At 41.2% G+C, this 27536-nt stretch overlaps 1 protein-coding gene across 1 annotated transcript; it reads left to right on the forward strand.

Annotated features, from left to right (window-relative positions):
- Positions 1-7655: 7655 nt before the first annotated feature.
- edar (ectodysplasin A receptor) lies at positions 7656-26165 on the forward strand (the record flags this gene model as incomplete). The annotated part of the gene is made up of 11 exons (XM_083908516.1): positions 7656-7706; positions 10395-10514; positions 13686-13867; positions 15810-15895; positions 19362-19439; positions 19731-19856; positions 19958-20029; positions 21824-21896; positions 24361-24688; positions 24821-24884; positions 25780-26165. The coding sequence occupies 11 exons, from the start codon at positions 7656-7658 to the stop codon at positions 26163-26165; spliced, it is 1566 nt and encodes a 521-aa protein (XP_083764642.1).
- Positions 26166-27536: the final 1371 nt, after the last annotated feature.

Consider the following 27536-nt stretch of genomic DNA (forward strand, 5'->3'; position numbering starts at 1 on the left):
TCTCACTCTCTCTCTCTCTCTCCCCCTGCAGCCCCCAGTGCAGCATGCCTTCACTGCCACTGAATCTTTCATGTTCACAGGTAGAAAGGCAAAGGAGACACAGAGAAGAAACAGGGGTGGGACTGTAGCTTGTCTTCAAAAGAAGTTAATATGGTTTCTGAGGATTAAAGGGATGAAGGCAGAAAAACTAACAAAGCCAGTGCCTGTAGTCATGATCATCCAATACTAGACTAAAGTGAATGGATGATTTGTTGACTTACTCGCCTCTCTGTTGCTTTATGCTCCACGGTATTGGAATTCATACAATAACCCTATTTATTTTGGAGTGACATTATAGAAAGTGAGTGTTTTCTCTTCTGAAAGTCGTCGCTCAGATTTATGTTTCGATGTCACAGCTGATTCCAACCACGCTTTTTCACCCCTGTGGAGGATTTTTTTTCTTTTTTACAGAGCTCAGGAGGCCTGTTAGGGTTTGACTGCTTCATAACTCTTCACACATCCAAGATGAGATTTGACTAAACATGTCATTTCAATTGTACTCATGAAAGTGGAGTTATTTCAGCTCATTTGGGGAAGACTTGAATGTGCAAAAAGCGACAGTCATCCTCTATATTTAGTTTGATAGGGGTCGGAAATAAGAAATGTAAACACTCTCTAGTAATTCAAAAGACGATTTAAAGGAACATAAAATGTCAGCATCAACTTCAGCCCTATTTTGGGGTTTGTTATTAAGTTCTGAGACTTCACACAAGCACAATAGCTTGTCATTTTTTTTAAATTAATATTTTAAGAGGAAAAACATACATTAAATAAGTGAATTTTAAAGCAACATCATACAATTAAACATACATAAAGTTTCCTAATTCATTTTGCATCAGTGAATTCATACAAAAATGTCAGGCAGTGTCATTCTGAATCAAAATGTAACCTACAAAGAGGTTTCTGCACATGGCAACCCTGACGGAGCTCAAACCGAAGCACATTTCTCTTAAAATGAGAAACAAAAGGGATTTTATTGGACTACCACCACAGTTACTGTCGCTCGCTCTCTCTCTCTCTCATAAACAGAAGAATTAGAAAAAATGACCAGTGAATCTTCAGCTTCCAGGAGGTCCATGGGAAAATGCGAGGTAGCTGCGTTGCATTATATTTTAATTCCGCGCAGTAATCGTAAAAAGCAATACATTTTTGTAATCATACGTTTCACTCTTGCCACTATTATTTACCCATGCACCGCACAGACAGCTCAACAGACCCAATACTAAATCATCAGTTGAAACCTCTCCATGTAGGCCCCAGGCTGCGAGCTTAATCAGATTGGGGTTTGTGGTCTAATTTGTGTATACTTGAGTGTCTTGCATATGCGGAAACCTACTTAAGTTAGTCATCGGTTCCTTTTATTGCAGTCGAGAGTCTGTGGAGGAACGATCTGGCACTGACTACTTTTATATTTTGGAAAAAACAAGAGACACTGGGTGAGGTCTTGAAGATCATAATTTGTTTGATACACACACACAAACATGGCAGTGAGTGCCCTTAGGTGGAGGTGAGACAGAGTGATGTGTGCTGGGGTGTAAGGAGTCGTTGCACACCAGCTTTGCTGTTTCTGGTTGGTGAGATTGGCAGATGGAGACGGCGCTGAGGGATTCATTTGTGTGTGGGGGTGATGCTTTGTGCAGGTAGGATCTGGTCAAAGAGGGTCATCAGGACTGGACGCAAACGTTTATTTTAGGCTCTAAAATCCTTTCCAGTGAATTGATGAGGTGTTGTACTGAGACACCCGAGTTTATTATCCTCCCGCGAAGAGTATCAGACTTTTTTTTGTCATGTTTTCATTGCCGTTTGTCAGGCTGACTGTTAGCAGGATTATGCAAAAACTACTGAACCGATTTCCTTGAAACTTCGTGGGAGGGTGGGGTTAACGGCCTAGGAAGAAGCGATTATCTTTTGGAGGGGATCCAATTAAGGGGGCGTATACAGTTCCCTCATCTTTAAACATTGAGCTGTATATGGCAGACCATTCACACATAATGTAAAGGTAGATTTTAGTGCAGATTGGTGGCTGTAAGTGAAAAAACACTTTGTCTGAGGTTATTTATATCATAATAAAGTCCTTGTGTCTCCTTATTGGCATGACCACTGCAGATGTCCTCTAACCGAGGAAACATCTCTCTACTTGAAACACTGTTTTTTTTTATGTAACTGAACTGTTCTGCAATCGCTCTAATTTAGGGCGTTATTTTTTTTGGGGATGTTGTAAGACGTCTACCTCCAGGCGAAGTTGCAGGTTTGCAGATTAGGCTTCTTCTCACCTACAGCCGCCACAGAGTAAACAGATACAGACGTGGAGAGAGATGCTAGCAGAGCTCAAGAGGGGGGGGGGGGGGGGCAAGGGATCAGCGAGTGGAGACGATGAAAGACGGATCACCGGCAGGCAGGAAATCAAAGAGCCTACTGATTGACTGGAGCTGGGAAAGGTGTGTGTGTGTGTGTGTGTGTGTGTGACTTCTTTTCATGTGCCCTAAGAGTTTGTTTTTCCTGCACACTGAGTGGAAGGTTGACAGTAAGTCTGTAATTAAAGCAATCAAAAGATAAAGAGAGATGAAGAACACACACAAGCGCGCGCGCACACACACACACTTGCTGCTCAGGCTATGAAGTTAACTTTTATTTATTTATATTAGTGCCTGTAGATATTCAATGTACACTATTTGAGTGCATCACAGGCGACTACTGCAGATGATAAGTGAGCCATGAACTCTTTATTCATCCCTGTTACGGTAGGATCCGCATCTGATTTGCCAGTGGAAATTTAAGCTGCTTCAAAGCGTGTTTTGACACTCACATTTCACACTGATGAAGCCCGATGCTGCAGATGGATGGTGCCGACCTAAACGGATGTTAAAGTGAGGAGATGAGGACCAGGTTTTTGTGTCCCGTCTTCAAAGTTGGAAATCACTTTAATCATGGGTTTATTTTCACATCCAACTCGGACGGTAATCATGTTGGAAATTAGACCTATTTATTTCTGCCTCATTTGGGTCCTGATTAATGAGACTTGATGGGTAGTTTGTTCAGTGATTTTGACTTCCTGCAGCGCTGACAAAGACAGAGAAAACCGAGGAGAATGGGGATGAACGGCGTCAGCAGTGCAGTGTGTGCATGTGTCGCAGAGATCTCATGCTTGGGAATGATGTGCAACACAATAATAAATCTTTTCCAGCATGTTGATATAAACCTAAGTTCCGATTGAGCTAAAATTCAAAGTCATTGGGCCGATCTGACTGACAGCTGTGCCGACACCACCCCTTGTATTTACTCTCCGTCTGCCTCCAAATCACAGAAAGGATGTAAAAATGCCAGCAGCGGATTCCTCGCTCATAATTCACTTTGGGGGGGGAAAAAAGACAGGACAAGCCACTTAAGGTTACTTAAAGGTGGATTGAGTGTGGATTGGCCAAATTCTTCAACACATGCTTAGACGTATTATCAAGCGCCTCAGTGTTCACACAGTGTTCGACACATTTGAAGGGAGGTGTGACTTGATGGCTTTTGTACTGATGTGCTATAATATAATATCTGTAATGACGGGGTATTATACTGAATTAAATTGTGAGTCACAGTATTTGACTTTATGAATGAATACTTGTCCTTTTTTAAATTATTTTTTATAGAGCTGTTGGGTTTTCAGGCTAAAAATGTTCGAATTGTGCATTTTTTGCTGATATTTTAAATTTGGCATCACATTTTTGTTTTTGTTTATTTGAGCCTGCAGTTAAAATATTCCAGAATACGGCAACTTTTACACTTCTTTAAACATGAATCGGGTTGGGCCCATGTCTTTGCTAGCCACTTTTTCATCTAAGATACCGATATCGCAAACTCGATATTGACCGATATCGGACCGATACTAAGAATCCTATACTAACCCTAACCCTAATCTTTTATCAGTATGTTCATTTTACTCACGCTATGATCTTATTGCATAATTGATCAGCACTTTACTCATTGTTTCTTAGAAGACACTGAATTTGCCATGTTGTAATGCAGAAAATATTTTAAGGATTTTAAGTTTCGAATAATTGGCAAGATCGGCTGCTCAAACTTCAATCAGCAGTAACAAGAGGTTACATGTTATTAACGGATCATTTAACATATCAGATTAGGCAAGACAAGAGGAGGAATACAAGGAAAAAAGAGAAAGATTTCAGTGGGAAAACAATTTTTTCATTTAGAAATAACAGAACCAGGATGACATCAGAAGTACTTCGGAAAAGCCCACAAGCCATCGTTGCACCACACGTTTTCATTCATTCATTCATCATTTTTTTTCACATTGGTTTACTTTTTGGTCAGGTTTGCTGGCCACACATTGGCCCAGCATTTAACCAGGCAGGAAGTCATTATGAACTGGCGTTTATGGGGTCAAATACGAGTGATGGAAAGCCATTTCCCACACAATCTAATTGTAATTAAATGAAGGGGGGGGGGGGGGGGGGTGCAGAAAAACAACAACCATGTGGCTTATTTTCCAATTTAGCAGAGAAATCAGCAAAGGCAAACAGAAATGTGTCACAGTGTTCACACAAAAAACTAAATTACAACAACATAAGTGTGATAAGTGACAATTTAATGTGTGTCCAAAACTATCGCTCAGATTTTCAGAAAACTAACATAACAACAACAACAAAAACCCCGACTGCAATCTTGACAATAGTTCTGAAGGTAATTCTTAGGCTCATCAAAGCCTCATCTATCCACCTGGATGAAAACATATTAAATCTGCTTTAGGATCAAAATAATATTTAACATATCATCCGTTGTTGCTGCACTTCCTAATCCATCGTCTCAGGATTTAGTGGAAGGAAATCTGTGGGCTGTTTAGGATTTTTTCGATGTAATTTTACGCCCAAATAAGAAGGTGCATGTTTTCTTCACATAATGACCACTTTGGGAAATATAGAACTCTTTGTGTTTGTAAGCTGTTGGGTTCATTTCTCATCTCGCAGTTGTGGTCTGCCTCCACTCGGCTTGTTGCATGTTGCTGTATTAGTGACTGTAAGTGGGATCTTGTGGGGGATATTTGAGTCTCTCAGATGTTAAACTGCAAGAGTCCTCCACCGCTGAGTTAGAATTAGGAAATGAGCATTACGCGCATCTACCGTGATGATTTAGTGAAACGTTTTCAGCTTTTATCTCTTTTGGAAATGATAGTAATGATTAATAAGAGGCTCACATATGCCAAATAATGTGAATGGTGAGCATCTGCTGTGGCGATAATAACACACAGGAGCAGCAGTTATGATAATGACGTATGACGGACACTAAATTTCAGGACGTTCCACACGAAACAGCTAATCACTTAGTTAATGAGACTTATTAAACCAGTGCATTTTTCGAGTCTTAATTGCAGCGTTTAATGTGCGACTGATTAACACAGCGTGTTTGTGCTGCGAGATCCAAACCTATGGGTGCAATCTGAAAAATCTTCAGCTAATTATCTCTCACAACCCGCCTTCAGTACCTTGGGCCGCGGCCCAAAACTTTGAGAGTCGCTGGTGTAAAGCATTTCCACAAAGAATCAAAACACATCAAAGAACGACTAACAAGAAACTGATTGGCAGTGATGACAGGAAGTCTGCTCCGACTGCCAAAAACTGAGCAAGAGTGCAAAGAAATAGCAGGAGGAAGGCAGCCAGTGTCAACTTTAATTAATGTATGCGTTTGTTGTCGTTGCATAATGGGAAGTTCCTATGGCAGCCTGCTTTAGGCTTTATACAACAAACTGTAAACATCCTCATAAAGACATTTCCCTAACACTACCACAGTTAGCTGTAGCTGCAGACCATATTGGTACAGACCTAATGTGTCTTTGAAGCATGTTCTGGATTTTCTTTTTTTTTAATGATATCAAGGCTTTATACTTGTCACTGTAGGCAAAGGAGCTTTGACAAAAGAAGTCCTCTTTTCTTGGTGATTTGCTTTGTATGAATTTTTGAGGTTAAAGGGTTTGGCATTGTGCTTTTCTTTTCTTTTTTTCTCGTTAAAGCAACAGAGTCAATTTCTTTCTCCGTTGCTACAGTGGAAATTCATATTAGATTCCCATTGCTGACGAAAAAGAGCAATCGCAACTAAATAAAAACCAGAGAGGCGGATGGAGCAAACGAAGGAAAGGGGAGGGAAATTGGTTTTCCTGTAGCAACGTCGCTTCAATGTTGAAGAATGACCGCCGTGTCCCACCGTTGCAACTGAGAACTGCACTAACTGTTTACCTGCTGCAGTCGGAGCTAAAGACAGAAGGGTAATTTATCAAAGATTATGTGGTCTTTAGAAGATTAAATACCCTCAGGAGGTAAAAAAAAAAGAAGATGACTTGGGCTGACTTTCATGTCAGACCTGCCCTGACAGAGAGCGAGCGGGGGTTAGAAAGACAGAGTGGGTTGAAAGAGGTAGAGTGAAGCATCAGAAGACACGGCGAGTCTTCAAACAGCAGTGTGTGTGTGCGCATCCACATGCATGTGTGAGTGTGTGCGCATCACTTAAACCTCATAATGAGTAGCCTTGAGGGGGTCCACAATCATTTGGCAGCTCTTCATTTCCTGATTTTGAAAAGTGCTATCTCTTCTTTTATCTTTTGAGCTGATAGACACAGCACCACGTGCACATGGATATGCACACACACACACACACACACACACACATATGCTGTACACGCGCACAAATGAAGTCACCACACACTGGTTTTGGTCTCACCACAAGGACTTGCGCAAATTAAGTCTTATTTTGTCCTCACAAGATAATTCCATGTGCATATTTATAGGACATACAGTATATCCCTGTGATAGTGTGTGTGCGTGTGTGTGTGCGAGAGGGTGTAATTAAGCAAGATCAAACCCTCAGGGTTGGTGTATTAGCCATGACTGAAGATCAGAGAGTCTGTGACATGGAAGAGTGAAATCAGAGGTTTGGAGCCAGACAGACAGATTCTGACCTCAGATAGCAGATAATGGTGGCTTCTTCCTGTGTCTCTCAAAACACACACACGCAGACCTCAAGTGTCCCGGAAGTTTCAAGGGGTTTTACAGTTCACCTTTTAATGTGTTGTTAAATTAAAACTGATTTTTGATTGATGTTTTCATATGAAAACTCCAACATCAGGGTGTCATGGCTCAGTGTAGGAAAATAGTTCGTAGTTCTCCATCCTGTCAGCTTTTTCGAGTACGTTTGGCATTTTGCAGAAGACGCACATGAAAAAACAATAAACGTGGCAGAGAGCTAAGTGAAAAATCAAATGTTATCCAGTGATATCACCAACAGAAGCAGAGGTTAGCCAGCGGTGATATGTGTTTGCACTTATGAGCCAGAGGAATGTCATGGGCTGTTCTGCTGCTGTTGCATGTTTATGGGAGATGATTTGGCGGTATCGGGACAGCAAACTCATCAGGACCACACACACACACACACACACACACACACATACACACACAAGAGACACTTACACTTAAAGCACTACTGCAGGCAGCAGTTTCACAACTGTTGCATAAGTGATGTTTGTTGCAGGAGCACAAATGACTGAAAGATATGTATAGTGTGCTGTTAGTATTGTGTACTTATGATTGTGATCCTTCTCTGTTTCCCAGGAAGAAGACGCAAAAATGTCAGAGAGGAGAGGTCAAAAGAAGTCAATTTTTCTGTCCTCATTATTAGTAAGTTTTGTATTTATTAATTGTTCTCCTCTAACTTAATTATCTCTGCCCTTTTCCTCCAGATTTATTTTCCTTACTTCCCTGAGCAAACTCTCCTTAATTTCCCTCTCTATTCCAAAGTAATTTTTCCATTCAATTTGTTTTTTAACACACCCTCCAATTTCTCCCGTTCCTCCCTCTTCCTCCTTGTGTTTTCACCTTTATCAGTCCATCAGTTTGGATCGCAGCCATTACTGAGTCTACACACGGCACTGCATCCTCTAGACTTGTTGAGCTGAAGGAGAGTGTGCAACTCTGCCGCACTTGTACTATTTATGCTGCTTTTCCAATACATAGTAGCCGCACAAATCGCCTCGCGGCTATTTTACTTTTCCATTAGTGATAGTACCTGGTACTTTTTTTAGTACCTGTTCTGGTGAGGTTCAAAGCAAGCTGAGCCACTAGCATGTGTGACGTCATCAGACTGCACTAATTGGTCAGAGTGTCATCACAGGAAGAGTCATGAGCAAGCCGTCCGAAAATGTGCGTTAATCGCCAACATTTGGCATGGAAATGTCTAAAATTTTGCGAGTGATGAGCCCCATCACAACCCCTGGTGTATTCCAGTTCAGTGACTGTGTCAGACGGAGTCTGTGCTCAGGTCAAGCAGGAAGTACTGAACTGATCTTTGTACTGATGTACTGATCAGTGTACTGAAAACAGCTGCTTTACAAGTTACTAGTCACTAGTAAGTCATGCCGTGCTGTGATGACACTTCCCACGTTTAGGAGGTACTGTATTGTAATGCAAAGAGTTGAGCTGTGTCCAGGCGAGGCGTGGCGGGACCGTGTAGTGGAAAAGCGGCATTAGTAAATGTTAGAGAGCCATAAAAAATATCCATAAAAACCAGGTAGCAAAAATGATTCTCTTCTTGATTTGATCTTCAGACCCACTGGCTGTGTTCCCAACTGGCTCCAGAACTTGACCACTCAGTTTTCCTCTCATGTGTCCATGTGTGTAAACACGAGGTGACACTTAGTTGGAAGGGAAGAAGTGTTTGGATTAAGCCAGAGCAACACTGTGCGAACGCTGTTTCCAGTTCACATGGTGTTCCTGCCCAATAATTCTAATAGATCTTCAACTTAAACCGGAGATAACTGAATGTGGTGCACATATGCAGCGTATGTATTCTGTATTTATGGGAACCTGATTGGATTTCCTCTCAGTCAGGCAGTGTGATGTCTGGTTTATTGCTGTGACAGGAAGTTTGTTTTTCCAAGTGTGGAAAATATGGAGGAGATCGTTATCGCAGACTCTTCAGAGACAAAACGTGCTGCTCATTGAAGCTTTTTCACAAACTGTTAGAGAGAGGCTGTTGAAGCAGTGTCTGCATGTCGTTACTCACTAAATACCCACAGTGACCCTGCATTTGTTGACACACCAACAAAGAAGAATGGACAAAGGGGATGATTTGCACTTAGTGAATAAAAGGACGTTTGTTAGTTGCAGATGAGGACCCTTGACAGGTTAAAAGGGGCAGTACATATCCATCAGGTGTGCTCAGTTCATTTTTTTCCGATCACGCACAAACACTGGTAGTCTCCATTTGTAATCTGCTTAATGAGAGGGTAATGAGAAAAAGAAGGAGATGTTACTAAAACAACAGATAGACGATGGAGAGGATTAGTCATGCACTCGTTTACTTTCCCTCCATCATTTGCTGGACTGCAGATGATTTTTCTTTTTAAAAGTCAGTTAGTTTGTTTGGAAATGCACAAAGTATGCTGCTTAAACCACAAATACCAGCTGCAACTTATTACAGTGAGCCACTATGACACAATGCCACACACACACACATACACACGTACACACACACATACACAGAGGCACCAATACAGCACATGGCCACACAAAGAAACACTGGTATTGTGCAAACTCTTTTCAGTCCCACACACACATGGCTAATGCTGATCTATCCTAATCTGGGTATCACAGATGAAGATGTTCTGATTTTTGCCTCCTTTATAGTTAAAAAGGATGACGCTGCTTCTCATACAGTTTTTTATTATTTCCTCAATAAATTAGCCAACGTCCGACGTTGTCATTCAAGTCACTCATAATTAATCAGACATGGCTGAAACTGAATTTTTGGGTGTGTTACCCAGGAAGCACTGGTTAAACATGAATAACGGTTTAATCTGCAATAAATCTCAGTAATTCACCCTCAGTGGCGGATAGGATGCGGATTATTTCACCACCCAACTTGTCACATACAAATCAACATGACGTTTAAGTTTTAGCAGATCTGATTTAGATTCTTTTTGCAGAGATAAACCCTAAAACGACAGATGTTTCCCTATCCTGGTCGTCGGGATACTGCTCACTGTCCTGGATTTTTTTTTAAAGATGTTTCCCCTCTGCAGACGCCTGGTCACAAGCCGATTAGATTTGGATTTCACCAGTTAAGAGAAGTGGTCTAAATGTAAAAGCTGAAGTATATATAACAGCAGACAATAATTAATCAGGCTAGTAACCTATACCTATATGTTTCTACAAATATACCTTGTGTAGTTTCCTGTCGCAGTACTGTATAAGTGACTCTGAATTAAAATAAATTTATCATCCAATCATTGTATCTAACATAACATCCCATTTGATGTCACAGTGTATTTGGTCCAAAGTCTCACGTACATCTGTCTGTCCCTCCAGCTGTGCTGCATGTTTGCGAGTGCCGAGTATTCCAGTTGTGGAGAATATGAGTTCTTCAACCAGACCAGTAACAGCTGCCAGGCCTGTCCTCAGTGTCAGCCAGGACAAGAGCCACATATGGTGAGATACACACACACACATGCACAGCCACATTTATTGCTTCTATTAAAGAATGATTAATCGGTTTTAAAATTACTTTAATTATTAAACACCCAAAAATTATTTGATTGTCAAAATAATAAAACTTTGTTGCATCTCTCACACTCCAATGTTGTTGCTTCAAATTAATGTTGTTTTTCTATTTTGGTTCAGACCACCCACTGTACAAACACACAGACACAAACAAACAAACACAGATTCATACACACAAATGCACAATGAGGAGTGCCTAAATTCAGAAATGTCTTTCTGGTTTATTACTCCGATTGACTTGGACGTGAAGGCATGTGTTAAGAGTGAAGCAGTCACAGAGTGATTTAGCCTCCATCAGTCAGTCTGCTGGCAGCCAAAGAAAACAACAGTGCAGGTAAACGCTTCAGTGGGCACCTCGGGGTGCCACACCCTCTTCAGAGAGGCAGCTGTAGGTGAGACAGCTGGAAGGTGAACAGATTTAACCTTAGCTGCTCAAAGTCATTGCAATATCTTATTTTTTTGAAATTATTAACAGGAAGCACTTGTATGATTTGTTTTGATTGTTTGATGTTTTGAACACACTTTTATGCAATTATTTCTGAATAAGAACATAATTTACACATAACTTTGAATAGCATTATCTCAAAGCACAGTATGTAATTTCTACCTTCAGAGCCGCATTTCCGTCATGGTACAGTTTGTTTTTTTACAGTACGGTACGGTTTGGAACGGTTAAGCCCTCGGTCAGGCTTGATGGTTGATTCTGATTATTTTGCTACTGTGCCTAATGGAAATGTAAAAAAAAAAAAAAAAAGACCTGTCTCAAACTGTCCCTCCAGGGCATCTGTTCCACACGTCATAGGGATTACTCAATAGCAATAACAAAATAACTAGTTTGATGACGTCAGGAAGAAAGTGCTGACTTTTTTGCTTCCCCTGGGTATGGGCACTTTAACGAGGAGAGCAAGGCAATGTGTATTCTTGTTCCATTAGTGACAAATACACACAATACTATGAAAAAAAACAAAAACAAAAAGCACACTGATTATTTCCTTCTCTACTTTGACGTTTCATAGCGGGTTTCTTATGGCAGAGACAGTAAAGGGGATGACAACATTAAAAGTTCACTACTCAAAATATATTGCATATTTTAATGCAGTTGTATTGTATCTTAAAGTGGCCACATTACTGCAACTTTAATTCAACTAACAAAATGACTTCAAACACACAATGTTGTTGGCTAAAGTGTTAAAACTGAATTTGAGTCTTGGCAAATATTATTGTGACGTTCCTCTCTCGCTGCTCCAATGTTGGGAGGTTTTTTTTTGGTTTATGTTTGCTGTACCTCCACCAAAGCTTTGTTAGAGAGTACAAACATAAACTAGCTGGAGTCGAATCAAATGTTTTCTCCACTTCCTGCTGGCGAACACATTTACCTTGTCAACCTAGGAGGTTATTTAAATATATTACTTAAAATATTGTGCTCGCAGCTTGTTTCTGCTCGTTTCTGTTAGTACACGTTAAAAATGCACGACTCTGACGCTTCCTCTTCATTCCTCGTCTCGTGTACCGCACAAACAGATAAAAATCTCACGAACGTTCCCACTGTGTTGGATTGCTTTTGCCTTCTTATTCCCCACTTCCTGCCTCCCTGCCTTGTGTTCACTGGGCTTCCAATGCGCTTTAAGTAAACAGCCCAACAACGTGCTGTGTTTGAACTTGTAACATCGAGTGATCCTCTCGTCTCTTTGTCCAACGACGACGACAACAAGAGGCTCAGACGTATCTGCGCAGAGCTCTGTCATAAAGGGATAATTTAGCCATTTTGTGAGCAACAGAAACATGAAAGAACAAAGAAGTTTAATCAGTGAAATGAAAAGCCCCTTTGCACTTTCTCCTGTCCCTCTGATCCTGCTGGTGCCACAGCCTGTAATTCATGAGTTCTTTATTCCCCTTGCATGTGTGCTTGTGTGTGAACATATACCGACACCCTTTTAATCATGAGATAACCATGAGGTTTCTCCTCGCTACAGAGACGTTAACATTCGAACACACAACCGCATACACACACAAACAAACTATGCACGACGCATCGCTGTGAAAAAGACACTCAAGGCTTCTCTCTGCTCTGGATCGTGTGTCCGATGTGGCTGCATTTCCAAGCTTGTACCTTAAACACTGCAGTTGGATATGGAGTGGTGGAAGTGTCAGTAAGGTGGAACATTATAAAAACTGGCTCTTGAAGTTTCAATCAGCTTTTATGATGTGTGAAAGCTGCGAGACATTATGAATAAATTCCCTGGGGCGGTGGTTTAAGACTGCACCACAACTTCCTTGGTTCAATACAGCCGGGGATCTTTATCTCATCTCGTCTCTCTAGTCCTGCTTTTTTTTCTCCCTCATCTGTGTCAATCTTACGAAATAAAAGGCAAAAAAGGATCAGTCCTTTTTTTTGCACATATCCAACAAATCATCTTTTGAAAAATAAGTTTTCACTCACTCTTGAAAATATTTGATTGAATGCACAGAAGCAGTGCCACACTGAGCCTCAGCACAATAGATCCAACGTGAGCTTTAACGATACCCGACAAGATCCTGTCGATAGCTCAACACAGTTTTATATCAAACAATCACACGGAGACGCACAACGTCAAACAGAAGGGAGAGAGCGGTGTGAGATATATTTAAGATTTGTCTATTGTAGCCCAAAGCCAAAGGGGAAAGGCTTGTTTCAATAGATAGATGAAAGTAGAAGGAGAATGAAAGATGAAAGAAGGGGAGCAAAAAAGAGAAAGAAGTTGTGTGTGTGTGTGTGGCCTGTTGTTCAGCCCTCCTGCTGTGAGGAATTACTGTGTGGAGAATGATGCTAAAAGAAGGAATAGCGAGGTGGTCATTTTAAACACCACCAGCCATGGAAAATTGCCCACACATACACACACACAGGCACACATTGCGAGGATGTGTGTGACCAATCACATGTCTGTTTTATCCTCTCAAGACAGTGATGGTTGATTTACTAAGAATAGGGACAGAAACAGATGTGTGGGATAATATTTAAGGCACACAGACTGATCTGAAGAGTTCATTCATTACATCAAATGTTATCTTTATTAATGTCAATGTGTTTTCTGTGTGTGTGTGTGTGTGTTGGTTTTATAGACCTGTGGCTATGGTGTGAAGGACGAGGACTTTGCGTGCGTGCCGTGTCCACAGGGGAAATACTCCAAAGGGAAGTATGAAATCTGCAGACGCCATAAGGACTGCGACGCCCTCTACAAAGCCACGGTGCGCGTGGCAGGAACTTCGGACAGCGACGCAGAGTGTGGGCCGTGTTTGCCGGGGTAAACAACTCACAAACACACACGTTTTAAAATAAGTTACAACTGTAAGAGGCCTCTAAATTGCCCGAAAGTGCGAGTGATTGGTTGTTCGTCTCATCAAACATAATTTACAAAATTGACCTTTAACTCCTCAGGAAAATGTATATGGAAGTCATAAATCAAGGGTGAACCAGGCCAGTTTATCTATAGAGTTATTTTAGCAAGCCCTGGTGGCCATTCTGTTTATTTTTACTTCTGGGTTGTTATCAAGTGGCAAACTGAAAAACTATATCTACATTTTATATGAGGTCTATGTTTAAAAGGCATGTGTTGAAAATGGCAGCAGCCTTTCCTCGTGACTCAGTTGTGTGAATACCTGCATATTTAATATAGATATTGTATATTGCACAGACACAGAGATGCACTGTGCAGTGTATTTACATTATACAGTATAATTCGACTAATCAGATTCAGAACATATTGTAAAGACTTGCTTTTAAGTCGCATGAGCTGACATGTGAACAGACCACCCTGCTGCCTTCAGTTTAATGCGTCCCCTCACTTTGTGCGCAAACACACACTAAATCCTCCACCCCTCCATTTGCACATGACAGCTTTGAATGCAACCCCTGTCACTTAAAAATATTTAGTCAATAAGGAACGCTTTAAATGTTACCAGACCTTCCTCTCCTCCCTTCTCCTGTTCCTCCTTCCCAGCATCTCCCCCCCTCCCCACCTCTAGCGATTCTGCACAGACCCACTCATTGTGTCTGCACCAAACTTTCTCTTCTATCAGTTGCAAGATTGTTATTTTTATTCAATGAATCCCGCTAAAGCAATAACTTGGATATTATTCCCCCCCCCCCAAATCATAATTCATCTAATATTTATGATTAAATGTGGGAAGTATAATGTATAATTTGGCATAAATAAAAGAGATTCACGATTGGATTGGACCGGCCTCCACTTCAAACAGGGAAAGTGCAATTTTGAAATCTTTCCCCCGTCATCAGTCTGGATGCTCTCCGGCTGCCTTCTAGTTTTCTTGGCTCTCGCTCTCCTTTCACAGGATGTTTTTGCTTTTGATTAGTGTGATTGTTAAAGAGTGAGCTCAGTCTGGTCATGTCTACAGCCATGTCCATACTCATATCAGAGTCTAAGCGTGTTGCATGCAGTAAAGAACATGCCTGGACAGTTGTTAGACAGTTCAGGTAAGACCTGTAGCTGAGCAGGTGGAAAAAAAGCCCAACAGAAAGATATAAAATACTGAAAGTCGAAGGAGACACTGTCCATATCAATCATTACTTCATAACAAAATAGCGTATGTGCTGTTTAGCACCAAGTGTTTGTTTAGCACCATCATCTGTTAACATTTTAAAACATTTGTAATTGTCGAGAGTTATTTGTGTAAGATCCAGTTCCTGCAACAACAACAACAACAACAAAGCAGATGTCTTTTCATCTGTGTGTCCATCAAAACTACCCTAGTAAAACCCCTGGCTTGTCGAAAAGACTCACTCATACACGTGTGTATGAAGGCACCTGCATGCTGAGTACACTGCACATCTGTATGGATATTCCTCTCTCAAGCTTAAATGATTTACTGATCCACACTCAGGCCTTTTTGCCTCCCCCGCTCTTTGTTCCTCTAATAGACGCTCAGACGCTCACAACTCAGGGCCATTTCTGTACAAAGCTGATGTTTCGTGCCTCCAGGGCATCAATTATGTGCATTTCTTCACCGGCTCAAACTTTTCACCTCAGCTGTTTCCCCATACCTAGGCACCGTGTATGTAAAGTATGTCTAGAAGGTAGGGAGGCCGCATATTAAACACACCTGCTCTGCTCAATAATAAAGCTTGCTTTTAACTGCTAACGGCAGATCTTTAGGAATCTATTTAGAAAGATCGGTCACCTTTAAGTCAGTCCTGACTCGGTCTTCTGTACTTTCTGTCTCCCCCAGGTATTACATGCTGGAGACCAGACCCAGAAACCTCTATGGGATGGTGTGCCACTCCTGCCAGAATGCACCACGCAACACCAAAGAATGTAAGAGCCATTGCTTTACGCTTTCATTTCACCTTCTCCCCCAACATCCTCTACTTATTCTCTTTTCAACTATGGATTCCCCCTGCTTTCTTTTTAACCATCTATCTTCACAGCTTTCTCTGTCCAAACACGGATCCGGTTTCCTCGAGATTAAAAGCAACCAAACATTAAAGTTTTCCATCTAAATGAAAGGACATAAAAAGAGGACAGGATGTGAAGAAGCAGATGTACTGCATGTTAGAAAGCCTGGCCTGGGTTTAAGGGAACAATCAGAGGTCAGATGTTGCACTAAGTTCTGCTGACACCCCTGACCACTGCCCACCCTGGATCACTACTGTGTGTCTTCAGGGCGTTTTTGGAAGCTCATCTTTAACCTCACAAGCTTACCGATTATCCTACATACCTGACTGTGTGTGTGTGTGTGTACAGTGTGCATGTATAGTTATGGTTCCAACTGCAACCACATCAGTGGATGATAATATTTACCAGACGTCTCAATTGTTTTCTGTTTTTAATCAGCCTCAGCAGTTCATAAACATTCCGATACACTTGCACGTGTGACATATCCTGGTCTATGTGATTGTCATACATTGGCCCTCGATGATTTGAGGCACTTACTTCTTAGTTTGACAGTGGTGATGATGCTCACAGGACTAATGGCTGTCATCTGTACAGTATATGAGGAAATGAGGTTATTCTGTATCTCCTAAAGCAGCAGAAAACATAAGGTTACAATCCGTAGTTCATTTCTAATTACTGTGGATTCCTCTGGAGTCTTTTGTTACAGTAATATAAAGTTGATTCAAACTAGCCCCTACACATTTTCTACATTATAAATCACAATATTTCCTGAGTTGACATTCATCAGTTTTAAATTGTGTCATAAAATCCTTCTCATTGTCTTCACTGTGCACTATGAAGTTGTGTTTATCTGTAATTATCTTCAAATCAGTTGCCATTTTGCTTCTGTACATAAAAAGGTTAAGAAACAAGGAACAAAGAAGTCAGTAGTATGGGACTTACTGAGAATGTAACAGAAATGCTAAATAAGAACCGTGCCGAAGGAGTTAGACAAGGACACAAATAGAATATTTATAATGGACGTCCGTTCTAAATGAATGAATAAATAGACAAATGTCATTTTGAAACAACTCAGAATACAAACCAAAACTACTCCTTGCAGTGTAGGAGCCAACTTTCCACTCTGCGGCTTTGTCCACATGTGACAAACAGGACATGGAAGAAAACTGAGGAAATGTCAACCGGATCTGTTCGATGTTCTTGACACTCACTGATATTTACTACTTTGGGAACAATATTTATGAGCCCATAATTGCTTAAAATCCCCTTTGAGTGTAATTGAAGAGTTGCGGAAATTAATGGTGTTGTTATTTTGCCATATTTAATGAGTGTGTTTTGAAAGATGAAAACCTCAAATAGCAGCCCAGGCCTGCAGAGGAGAACATATGAAAGCAGGAGCAGGTGTGTGTGTGTGTGTGGTGTGTGTTTAATGAACACTTGTTTTTTTAACAGCACCATAATTGTTGTTTCTCTCAGGCAGGTTTAAACGGCGCAGTGCATAAGTGCAAATAAGCAATACAACGATGACACATTTATTCTATTATATAATTGTTGTTTTGTTGATTGGATTTATCAAGGTGATTTGCCATTGTTTTTGCTAATTTCAACATTTTAGTGTGTTTTGATGTGGATTTACTGGAAAAATGCTTATTTAAGATAACTGTTGTGTGGAAATTCAACACTCATATGGATTTCTGCTCACCAATTTATATGTGATTACTATTGTGTTCAGTCTACAATATACATTCAAATGCAAAATCAAGCTGCTAGAGCAGTATTGCTTTCTAAACATAAGTTAAGTAGTCTGGATAGAGGCTAACATCTCACAGAGCATCCTCTGTTGCTCCCAGTCTGTTAAGACACATTTTAATTAAACCCCTTTAGATCAGATTCACCCCAACTATAAAATAAAAGGAGCTGAATTTTGGGAGTTCTGCTTGCTGAGGTTAAAGGCAGGCTGACACTTGCCGTGTAATCTGTAAATTACCCTGGCTCCTGCCTACCTCTGTGTGTGTGATAATTAAAACTTCAGTGGGTATGAGAAAGACAGATTATTTACATGTTAGTGCTTGTGCGGATGCTACTCTCTGGTAGGCAGACATTGTTAGTCTCTAGGCATCATTAAATTTCCACATTTACCCTTTTGACTTCTTTCTTGCACTTTAACAGCCCACCACTCTACCCCGATCAGCTGCCAATACACCTAACAACATACTCATCACTGCTCACCAACTTCAAGAGCAGCGTTCCACCCACAGACACCAGACACATGTGGCTCGTGTTGCAATTTGACACAGAACTATTTATCACAGGTTAACCTTTGATTCATCCCCACTTAAAAAAGAGGTATCATCATCCTGAAACAAAAGTGCTTTTCTTATGTCGGCACTGCTCTGTAATTCTGCTCCTCTCAGTTTGTTTAGAACTGAGTATCCAGATTGCCCTGCAGTATTATCATTTTGCAGTATGTGTTCAGCCTTTGAGACATGATTAAGAGACGAAACCACAAGACGCTAAACAGAATTCCAGTTGAGACTCATATCCTTATGCAGAGAGTGTAAACACATACCCTGGGTTAATGTCTGCGCCGCCACAGGGCAGCAGCCTGTGTGAGTGTGTGATTGTGTGTGTGTGATGACAGGAGTCTCTGTGACCACGGGAAGCAGCAGGGCACATGCCAAAGAGGTGTGCAGTATATCAACAAGGGGAAATAAAAGACTGATTAACAGAGCTGATTTATGAGCTGCCAGTGGTTTTATAGCTCAATTAGGAGTAAGGAAAAACAATTGATGAATAATCCAGTTACACAGACGCAGAAGGGGAATGGGTGGAGGGCGTTAGAACGAAAGGAAATCTGGACAGAGTCGCTTCATGGTGCCGCAACGTTCCCGACACAACAGCTCGCCTGTAACAGCGGGAATGAGTCTCACAAAGACGGAGATAAGGGGAAACTGCTGTTGGTGTTTTCGAGGAAAGAGACAATCCATAAAATGAAATGCCAAAGCAAACATGCCACCAACTGTGAATGTTTCAGTGTGAACTCTGCCAGTAACAAACTGAATGAAATGTTGCTTTGTGGTGCCTTCCTCTTGAAGCCTTTATCCGAGGAGATGCGACAGTAAATAACCACATTTTACAGAGGATTATATAATTTTATGGAAATTTGCAGTGTCAAAGTTGTTTCACAGCAAGGGAGATTTAAATTTCTACTGCACAACTCATTTGAGCACACACACAATATCGGTGGAAAAAGTGACCAAGGGTAAGAAAATGTGTGTTATCCGGAGTACGCAGTAAAAGCTAACATTTTCCCCATGATGACTGTGTGAGCAATCAGCAGGAGAAACATTAGCACTGAGCTGTGTTTATGTGTCATGTTTTTCAGGCATGCAACGAAGTAAAACAATAGAAAAACCAGTCATTGACCCAGGCAGCACAACAGTGTTTCCTCATCCAGATAAAGGTATGTGCAAATACACAACGATGGAAAACAGACAAGCTTCACCCATCGACATAATACATCTCATTTTAACCTTAATCATAACAATGAAATGCCTAACCCTTAACCTAACCCTAAGCCCAAGTCTTAACCCTCAAAAAGTCCTTTTAAGGGGTGACAGAACGTGAGCAACAGCCAAAATGTCCTCACTCCCTATGTTTTTTTTGGTCCTGATAAAGATGCCCATACAAGAACACACACACAAACCCCTTACCTTAACCTTAACCCTTAACTTAACTTTGATATCATTTTCAGGTTCCAACGGACAGGGTCACCTTGCGACGGCTCTCATTATCGCCATGTCGACCATATTCATCATGGCCATCGCCATTGTCCTCATCATCATGTTCTACATCCTGAAGGCCAAGCCAAGTGGTCAAGGTGAGAGGCATACACATACACTCAATCTCATGCTAAAGGTTGACATTTTTTATTTTTTTTTAAATTTAATAGCTTTTCCGGGTGTTTGTTATGTGTTACAGCGTGCTGTGCTGGACAAGTTGTGAAGGCAGTGGAAGCTCAGACCAAACAGGAAGACAAGAAAGATGTCCCAGGTGAGACAGCATACTGACACACAAACTCACTCAATAAGTAATAAGCTTTACGTAATCTTGTTATTCATATCCTTGTATACAAGATACTAATTATTCAAAGTTTTGGCCATATAGACACTGTATCAATGGCTTGGGTCACAAACAACAATTTGTCTTTGGAACCTCCGAAAGTACAAATGAATGTTTTTTATAATCTGAAAATGAATGCATTGCAGAAACAAAGCATAAAAATGTAATAACTGCGTAACAACTGTATAGATCACCTGTTTTTTGTCAAGAGATATGAGTGTTTTCATATCAGTGAAAGCAAGACCAGCAGTCACTGATCATTCCCATGTCTTCATAACCTCCGCTCACACACACACACAGCACAGTCCCTAAGGATTTGCCTACAAAATATGGGCTCAATAAAAGAGGCAGTTTAAACTTAAACTACTTAAAACACACTCCATAACAGTACAAAGGCACTCATGGTTATGGAAATTATAGTCACAGCACAGACTATAATTTGTATTTTTTTTTTTTGCTCTAAGCTTTAACGACTATAAAAATCACTCTAAAATTATCACACAGTGACACAGCACACAATTCAGTTTCAGGCATGAACACATGCCACCCAGCACTTATTACAGCAGCATCATTTTACTCCTTAGTCCTGCCTGTAGCAAAAAATCTTTTCAAAGCTTAAGTCAGTAAACTATGACTATGACTTAAAGGTCAAGCTCAAACACTATATCTTCTGTGGTTATGCTGGCCGTCGTCAACAAATGGATTATCCAAAAAAACCTTCTTGTGGTGCTCTAGGCTTGGACGTTGATGTGTGAATTATGCGACACCTGAACTCATCATCTGCAATAACTGTGTTATCAACAAATATCCTACTAGTGTCAGTCTGGTATATGTTTACAATTGTACAATTAGTATAAAGTATGCTAATATTAAGTGAGTGTGTACGTGTGCGTGTGTGTCGGCTGACAGACCCGGAGTATGATGAGTACCTCATGGTGGAATGTGAAGCCTCAAATGCTAAAGCCATGCATCGCTTTAGGCGTCATTTTCTCCTGACAACGATGCTCCACACAATTTCTCTCCCAGACTGACTGACTAACCACTTACATGTGGCATTGACGAGAACACACACGTTCATGCATATGCTCACACACTTACTGTATGGTCAGCGTATGTGGCCACAAACATATGATCTGACAAGGCCACTGACTCGATAAATAAATAAAAGAGTTCCTGCATTGCTGTTTAATGTTGAGTTATCATGAGTACTGTGTGTATGTGAGGACTAAGCCCATTGCTTGAAGCTCTACTGGAGCGACCTGTCACTCATGTAGACCCTGAGTTTATACTGTAAGTCTTTGAGATGAAAGAAACAAGACACTTAAATTCACACACATTCTCTTTCTCTCACACTTTCCTACAGACAATATTTGCCCCACTTAGGTATTCGCTCATTACACTGTCTATCTCCATCGGCATCCATTTGAAGTGCACTTCAATATAAATAATCACTGTAATCATTTTAAACTTAACTCCTAATTCAGTCCCTCTAGTTATGAGTCATTTTAATGCCTCAAGAATATCAGTTTTCTTTTGTGTGCCCCACCTCAATGCGAACATGAAAAATTACAGATTAAATGCGGGTTTGATTAAGATTATAGCCTGCAGAAAAGGATTTGGGTCCTGTTTTGAAGTTACCTATTTCATTAATGAACTTGTGCATCTCGGTCTATTTGAGTCTGTGTGGAAAAAAATAAAACAACCTGTATATCCATTTGTTTTCAGACAACGTGGTGATCTACGCAGAAAAAGACGACTTTGACAAACTGAAAGCTGCTCCTCAGAAGGCCGTCAAAAGGTGAGAGACGCCTTGCAACAATGCAAATCTTTAGTTGAACAAACTTAAGGCCATTTCATAATATTCATCAACCCATGTCCATACACTCTTAGAAATAAGGGTTCCAAAAAGGTCCCTCTACAAGGGCTGAGGTTCTACCTGGAACCATTTGCTTCCGAAAAACCCTTTCACGAATAAAAGGTTTTTCAAGGGTTCTTGGTAACACTAATGGTTACAGTAAGAACCATTTTGATCCAGAGAACCCTTTAAAACCCCTTTCCTGAATAAAGGGATTTAAAAGGGTTCTTGGTGGAACCCTCCAGAAGGGAGCCAAAAATGGTTCTCCTATGAGGACAAGCTGAAGAACCTTATATAGTTCTACTTAGTACTATTATTTATATGAGTGTAGCAATATATACTACATATGCAGCTCTCTACAGACTCTGAACATGGAGAGTATTGACAGGTTCTAAATGTTAAGTCATATCTATTTCATACTGTGAAGATCTGAGGAAAAAGGACCCCATTACAGAATAGTTTTCTGTATTAAAGTATGAACCTTTATTGATTTCTATGGAGAAATGTAATTATAGTAACCTGTTTGTCTCCAGATTGACCTCCAGGCATTTTTTTAATCTGACAACTGCGCTTTAAAGGGGATTTATATCAGTTACAAAAGTGTATTTTTAGTGTAGTTCTTGGCACAAAGGTCCACATTGTACAACCAATGTATTTCCCTCTTTCATTTGAATCATAATTTGGCATTGTGAAATGATAGTGATGCCAACTTTTGTATGTGTCAGTGAATTATTGCAATATTAACTTCAACCATGCATATGTATTCATCCTAAATGTATTTGCACCTTCACTGAACATACGGGTAATATATGAATGTGTGCTGATCTTTAGGCGTCTATTATTATGACTGTCTTTTCTTAGCTTCTCACCATAATTGAACCGCAGCCAAACAAGTCAGTGCAGCCGTATCACCGTCACTGCTGGCATATTTTCATTTTTTCCATGTATGCGCAAATACAGTATGTGTGTGTTTCTGTGTGCACGAAGCATGTTAAAAGCAGTTGAGGTTTTCTTTTGTACTTAATGAAGCAGGCAGCTGAGAGGTTTGAGGGGGGTAAGGGGTGGGGAAGCACAGATGAGCCCTGAAGCCGAGCAAACACTGATGGACAGAGGGGGTAGTTGTTGCAGCAGATAGGGGTATTTATTCCAGCCCTCACCTAAAACCACGACCAGCCGAAAGCACATCCTGGCAGACAACAAAAGAATGACAGCTTGCTCACCTTCATCTTCCTGCATACATCTCATCCCCCATGTGCAGACAATGCTGCTTTATAGGTGCAAGGAGCTGATGAGCAGGAGCATGAAAAGTGTGATTATGCACAGCAGAAAAACACAGTGATTCTTTTGTGCTCAACTGTTATGGTACTTAGAGCACACACGTGCTAAGATTGACTTTAATATATGGAAGGAATATGAATAAGAGAACACACAAGTGCACATGCACACACACACAAACACACAGAGAGAGGGAGAAGGCTCTGCATAAATAGCAATAAACAGTGTGGTACAGCAGCATGCCAAAGGATGTGCTAACTCACTGCTACAACTGCCAGCGTGGGTGTTAGATGTCCAGGAAACAAAGGCATTTTGTATGTGTGTGTGTGTGTGTTGAGCAAAAGAGCGAGGGAGTGTGAAACAATGGCATTCTCTGTCAAAAAGGTGCTTTTGTGAGAAAATCCAGAGCAGGCTCAGAGAGGGTGATGAAGGGTAATAAAGTGATATTATATGGTATCATGTTATAAAACACAGGGCTATTTCAGTCACTCACAGGAACAGCTTAGAAACATCAGCAGTCATGGCAACAACAAAAATCATCTGCAATTCGTTTTTAAAGTTCCCGTAAAAGTTTCGCAAAGGCATGAATTGTTCTTTGTCAATTTACTGTCACTCCTCACAACTATAATGATATAGCAAAACAGCAAACTATGTACATGGCAGATAAGTAGAATCAGAATGACCGTTTACATTACAGTTTGCATTTGTTGCAGTGTTATATACTCTGTTCTGTTGATTGTCATCGCTGTAAAATAAGCTGCCACATGTATTTTACCACAAAGATTGATTACTTGTGAGGCATTAATATTCTTGAGTGCAGCAACAAAAGCCAGAAGAAAATGGAACCTTAATTGCAGAGTAATAAATATAGTAAGGAAAAACAGCATATTAGCATATTAGTTGATGACCATTACCTGCCCAAAATCTACAGATGGTAATAATCGAACCTCTATGCAGTGACGTGTGCCCTCTTAAGTCACAAGGCGCTAAAGTAAAGAACCCCAAGAGTGGTAAAAACATGCCATACTGGCTGCCATTCCTTTGTGGCCCAAAAAGCACAAATAAGGGTCAAGCAACGTGTTAGTTACAGACCAAAAACATACTTAAACTGTATTCTTTTTTGTCTGTGTAGTGAAAACGACGCATCATCAGAGAACGAGCAGCTGCTGAGCCGCAGCATCGACAGCGACGAGGAAGCGTCTGACAAACAGGGATCCGCTGACACTAATAAACCCAATCCCAACCTGTGCCTCCTAAACCTGGGCAACAAGCCTGACCTCTGTCTGCTCTCACTGGGGCTGCTGGAGACCGACCACGCCTGCAACGGGACCCCCACCATCGCAAACGGCCATGCCAACAACATCCCGAGTCCCAACCATGTCGGAAACGTCAACCACATCTCGAGCTCTAATCACATCAACAATGCGAATGCAATCAATAACAACAATAAGACCCCTGGGGTAAGGAAGATGGGGAAACAGCCAACTTTAAAGATGTTAACTGTAGGAAAAAATGTGATCACAAACAGATTTTCAGTTCACTATCATCTGGATATCACAAATGTTTTTTTTTTGTTTTTTATCACTACACAGATGCTCCAGAGTCGAAGGAAAAAGATCTTGGATCTGTATACCAAAGCCTGCAATGTGACAGAGGGTAAGACTTTTTCCTTCTGCCAATACTTTCCCTTTTCCTGGTGAAGACTAAAATGTCATTTTCAATCAAATTAAAACTGCATCTGACAGAGGTGATTACCTCGCGAAGCCGCAATATTTTTTCTCCAAGTAAGCAAATTTCAGTGTGCAACTTTTAAATATAAACACATGTCAGTTACATTCAAACACTGTCAAACGAGTTGACACAATGCAGATTAAGTCCATCAGCTCCACAAGACTCTCTCTGTGTTTCTCAGTGTTTGTGTGACACTGTGACATTCCAATGCTGCACACAGAAAGTCATTTGTTTAATGTCAAGACAAACGGAGACAACAGCAACCTTGCGCTAGAAAAGTATGATGGCTGAAAACAGGATGATGTGTGACTTAAAACAGTGAATTCTACTGCTGTCATTCATCAGTTTGATGGGATAAACGATGCCGTCAGTGTAGGTACACATATGCTCCCTGTCAGCTCTGATAGTATTGCTTGACAGAGCCTGTTTTTACATGACGGACACAGCACAAATTCTCAGCTGACATGGCGGTGTACACCCTGGACAGATCGCTAGTCCATGACAGGGCCACACATATAGAGACAAACAACCATCTACTCTCACACTCACACCTACGGTCAATTTAGAGTGTCCAGTTTACATAATCCCCGTATTGCATGTTTTTGGAATGTGGGGGGAAACCGGAGAACCCGGAGAAATCCCACACTCACACGGGGAGAACATGCAAACTTCATGCAGAAAGGCCCTTGTTCTGCCCTGGTCACAAACCCAGGTCTTCTTGCTGCAAAGGCAAGAGCACTAACTGCACCAACTGTGTCCGCTAAACTGTTTATATTAAAATAATGTTCAAGTTACATCTAACACTCCCATCCCTCTGCAGGCCTGAGCCCCACAGAGCTTCCCTTCGACTGTCTGGAGAAGACCAGCCGCATGCTGAGCTCCTCCTACAGCAGCGAGGCGGCTGTGGTGAAGACATGGAGGCACCTGGCCGAGAGTTTTGGCTTGAAGCGCGATGAGATCGGCGGCATGAGCGACGGCCTGCAGCTCTTCGAGAGGGTGAGCACAGCGGGCTACAGCATCCCCGACCTCCTGACCCGCCTCGTGCAGATCGAGAGGCTGGACGCTGTGGAGTCACTCTGCTCGGACATGTTAGGCAGCAACGAGGTGACGGCAGTGGCCGGACGACAAGGCATCAGCAGTTTTCACAGCCAGCTTGTCTGCTCATCCCCATACCCATCTCCCTCGCAACGCTGTGCCAGTGTCTAGATATGTGGCGGAGCAGAGACTTGGACACCATACAGTATACATGTATGTACGGACAGACACTGCTCTGACTGGGATGACTGCACATATACAGAATAAATATTACACCCAGCACATGAAGAAGTCAGTGGACCTTTCCCAGGCTCTATGGTATTTGCCCATCGTGGAGTTTCGCTGTCAAGGATCTAGAATTGTGAAACTGTTTGCCTTAAAAAGGATTTGTGGGATTTTTCAACCTTGGCCATATGTTTATTAATGTAGTACTGACACAAACCTTTAGAATAGGTCTAATAGATCACCCCAGCTGCTTTGTAATCCAAAGGGGCAACTGTGATCTCAATTTGCCAATATGGCTAAAATAGTTTTGTAATAGTCTGACAACATTTGTGGACATTGTAGCTACGAGACCAAATCTAAAAGTGTTTGTAAGTAATATTCACACACCCACATTTATGAACCCAGGTGAAAATAATCCTGGAATTCCCCTTTAATTTCTGTCTCTCTGACTTTCACAAAGACAAAGATTACTTTCTCCTTTGCAAGAAGAAAATAAGACTTTCGTCTCTCTCAAGCTAGCTGATTTGATTTTGTGGTAGATGGAGCACAACGCAAAAATTATATTCAGTAAAAAAGAAGATGTGCAGCACTGATAACAGAATCATTGCTGTCCTTACGCTGAACCTTCTGATGACAGCTTGTGTCCGTATCGAGGAAGCGACCGGATTTGACCGCATCTGTTACAGTAACGTTCTCGAGCATGCCTTTGGTTGTGCTGTCATCATGTAGGAAAGACAGTACATACAAGCTCCCTACTTAAAATGCAATTATTATCTCCAGCTGGAAATGCTAAAACTTCACTCGGCTCAGCTTTCATCTGGTACACATTCCTTTTGAACACTCAGCATTTAGGGACACCTAAATTGTATTCACCAGCAAGGCCAAAACTTAAGTCAACAGTAGGATTTAGCATTTTGTTTTGAATTATTCAAAAGGTATAATGTTGGTGCTTCTATCTAAATGCTTAAAGCTGCACTTTTGAGTGTCAATCCCCATGTGATTAATGAGCACAACACTTCTCTGCTGCTTGTGCTGCCTAAAGACAATAATGTATATATAACCACTTCTTCAGCAGTGATCCAATACATGACCCCCACCACCCCCTAATAATTCTTCCCCTTCTCCCTCCTTTCCCCTTTCACCCCAGTGCTGTGGTCTAGTGCTGCCGCCAGTCCTAATTATTTGGCATGTGGCTTACTGGGCCCCTAATAGGCTGAAGTGTTGTGGTTTACAGAGCGGGTGCAAAGTGCCTGTGATTTCCATCACCCAATTAAGCATTTAGAGCCACTTAACCACTGAAAGCCAAGTGGAAAAGCT

The sequence above is a fragment of the Microchirus variegatus genome (assembly GCF_963457635.1).
Source record: "Microchirus variegatus genome assembly, chromosome: 22".
Classification (NCBI taxonomy): domain Eukaryota; kingdom Metazoa; phylum Chordata; class Actinopteri; order Pleuronectiformes; family Soleidae; genus Microchirus; species Microchirus variegatus.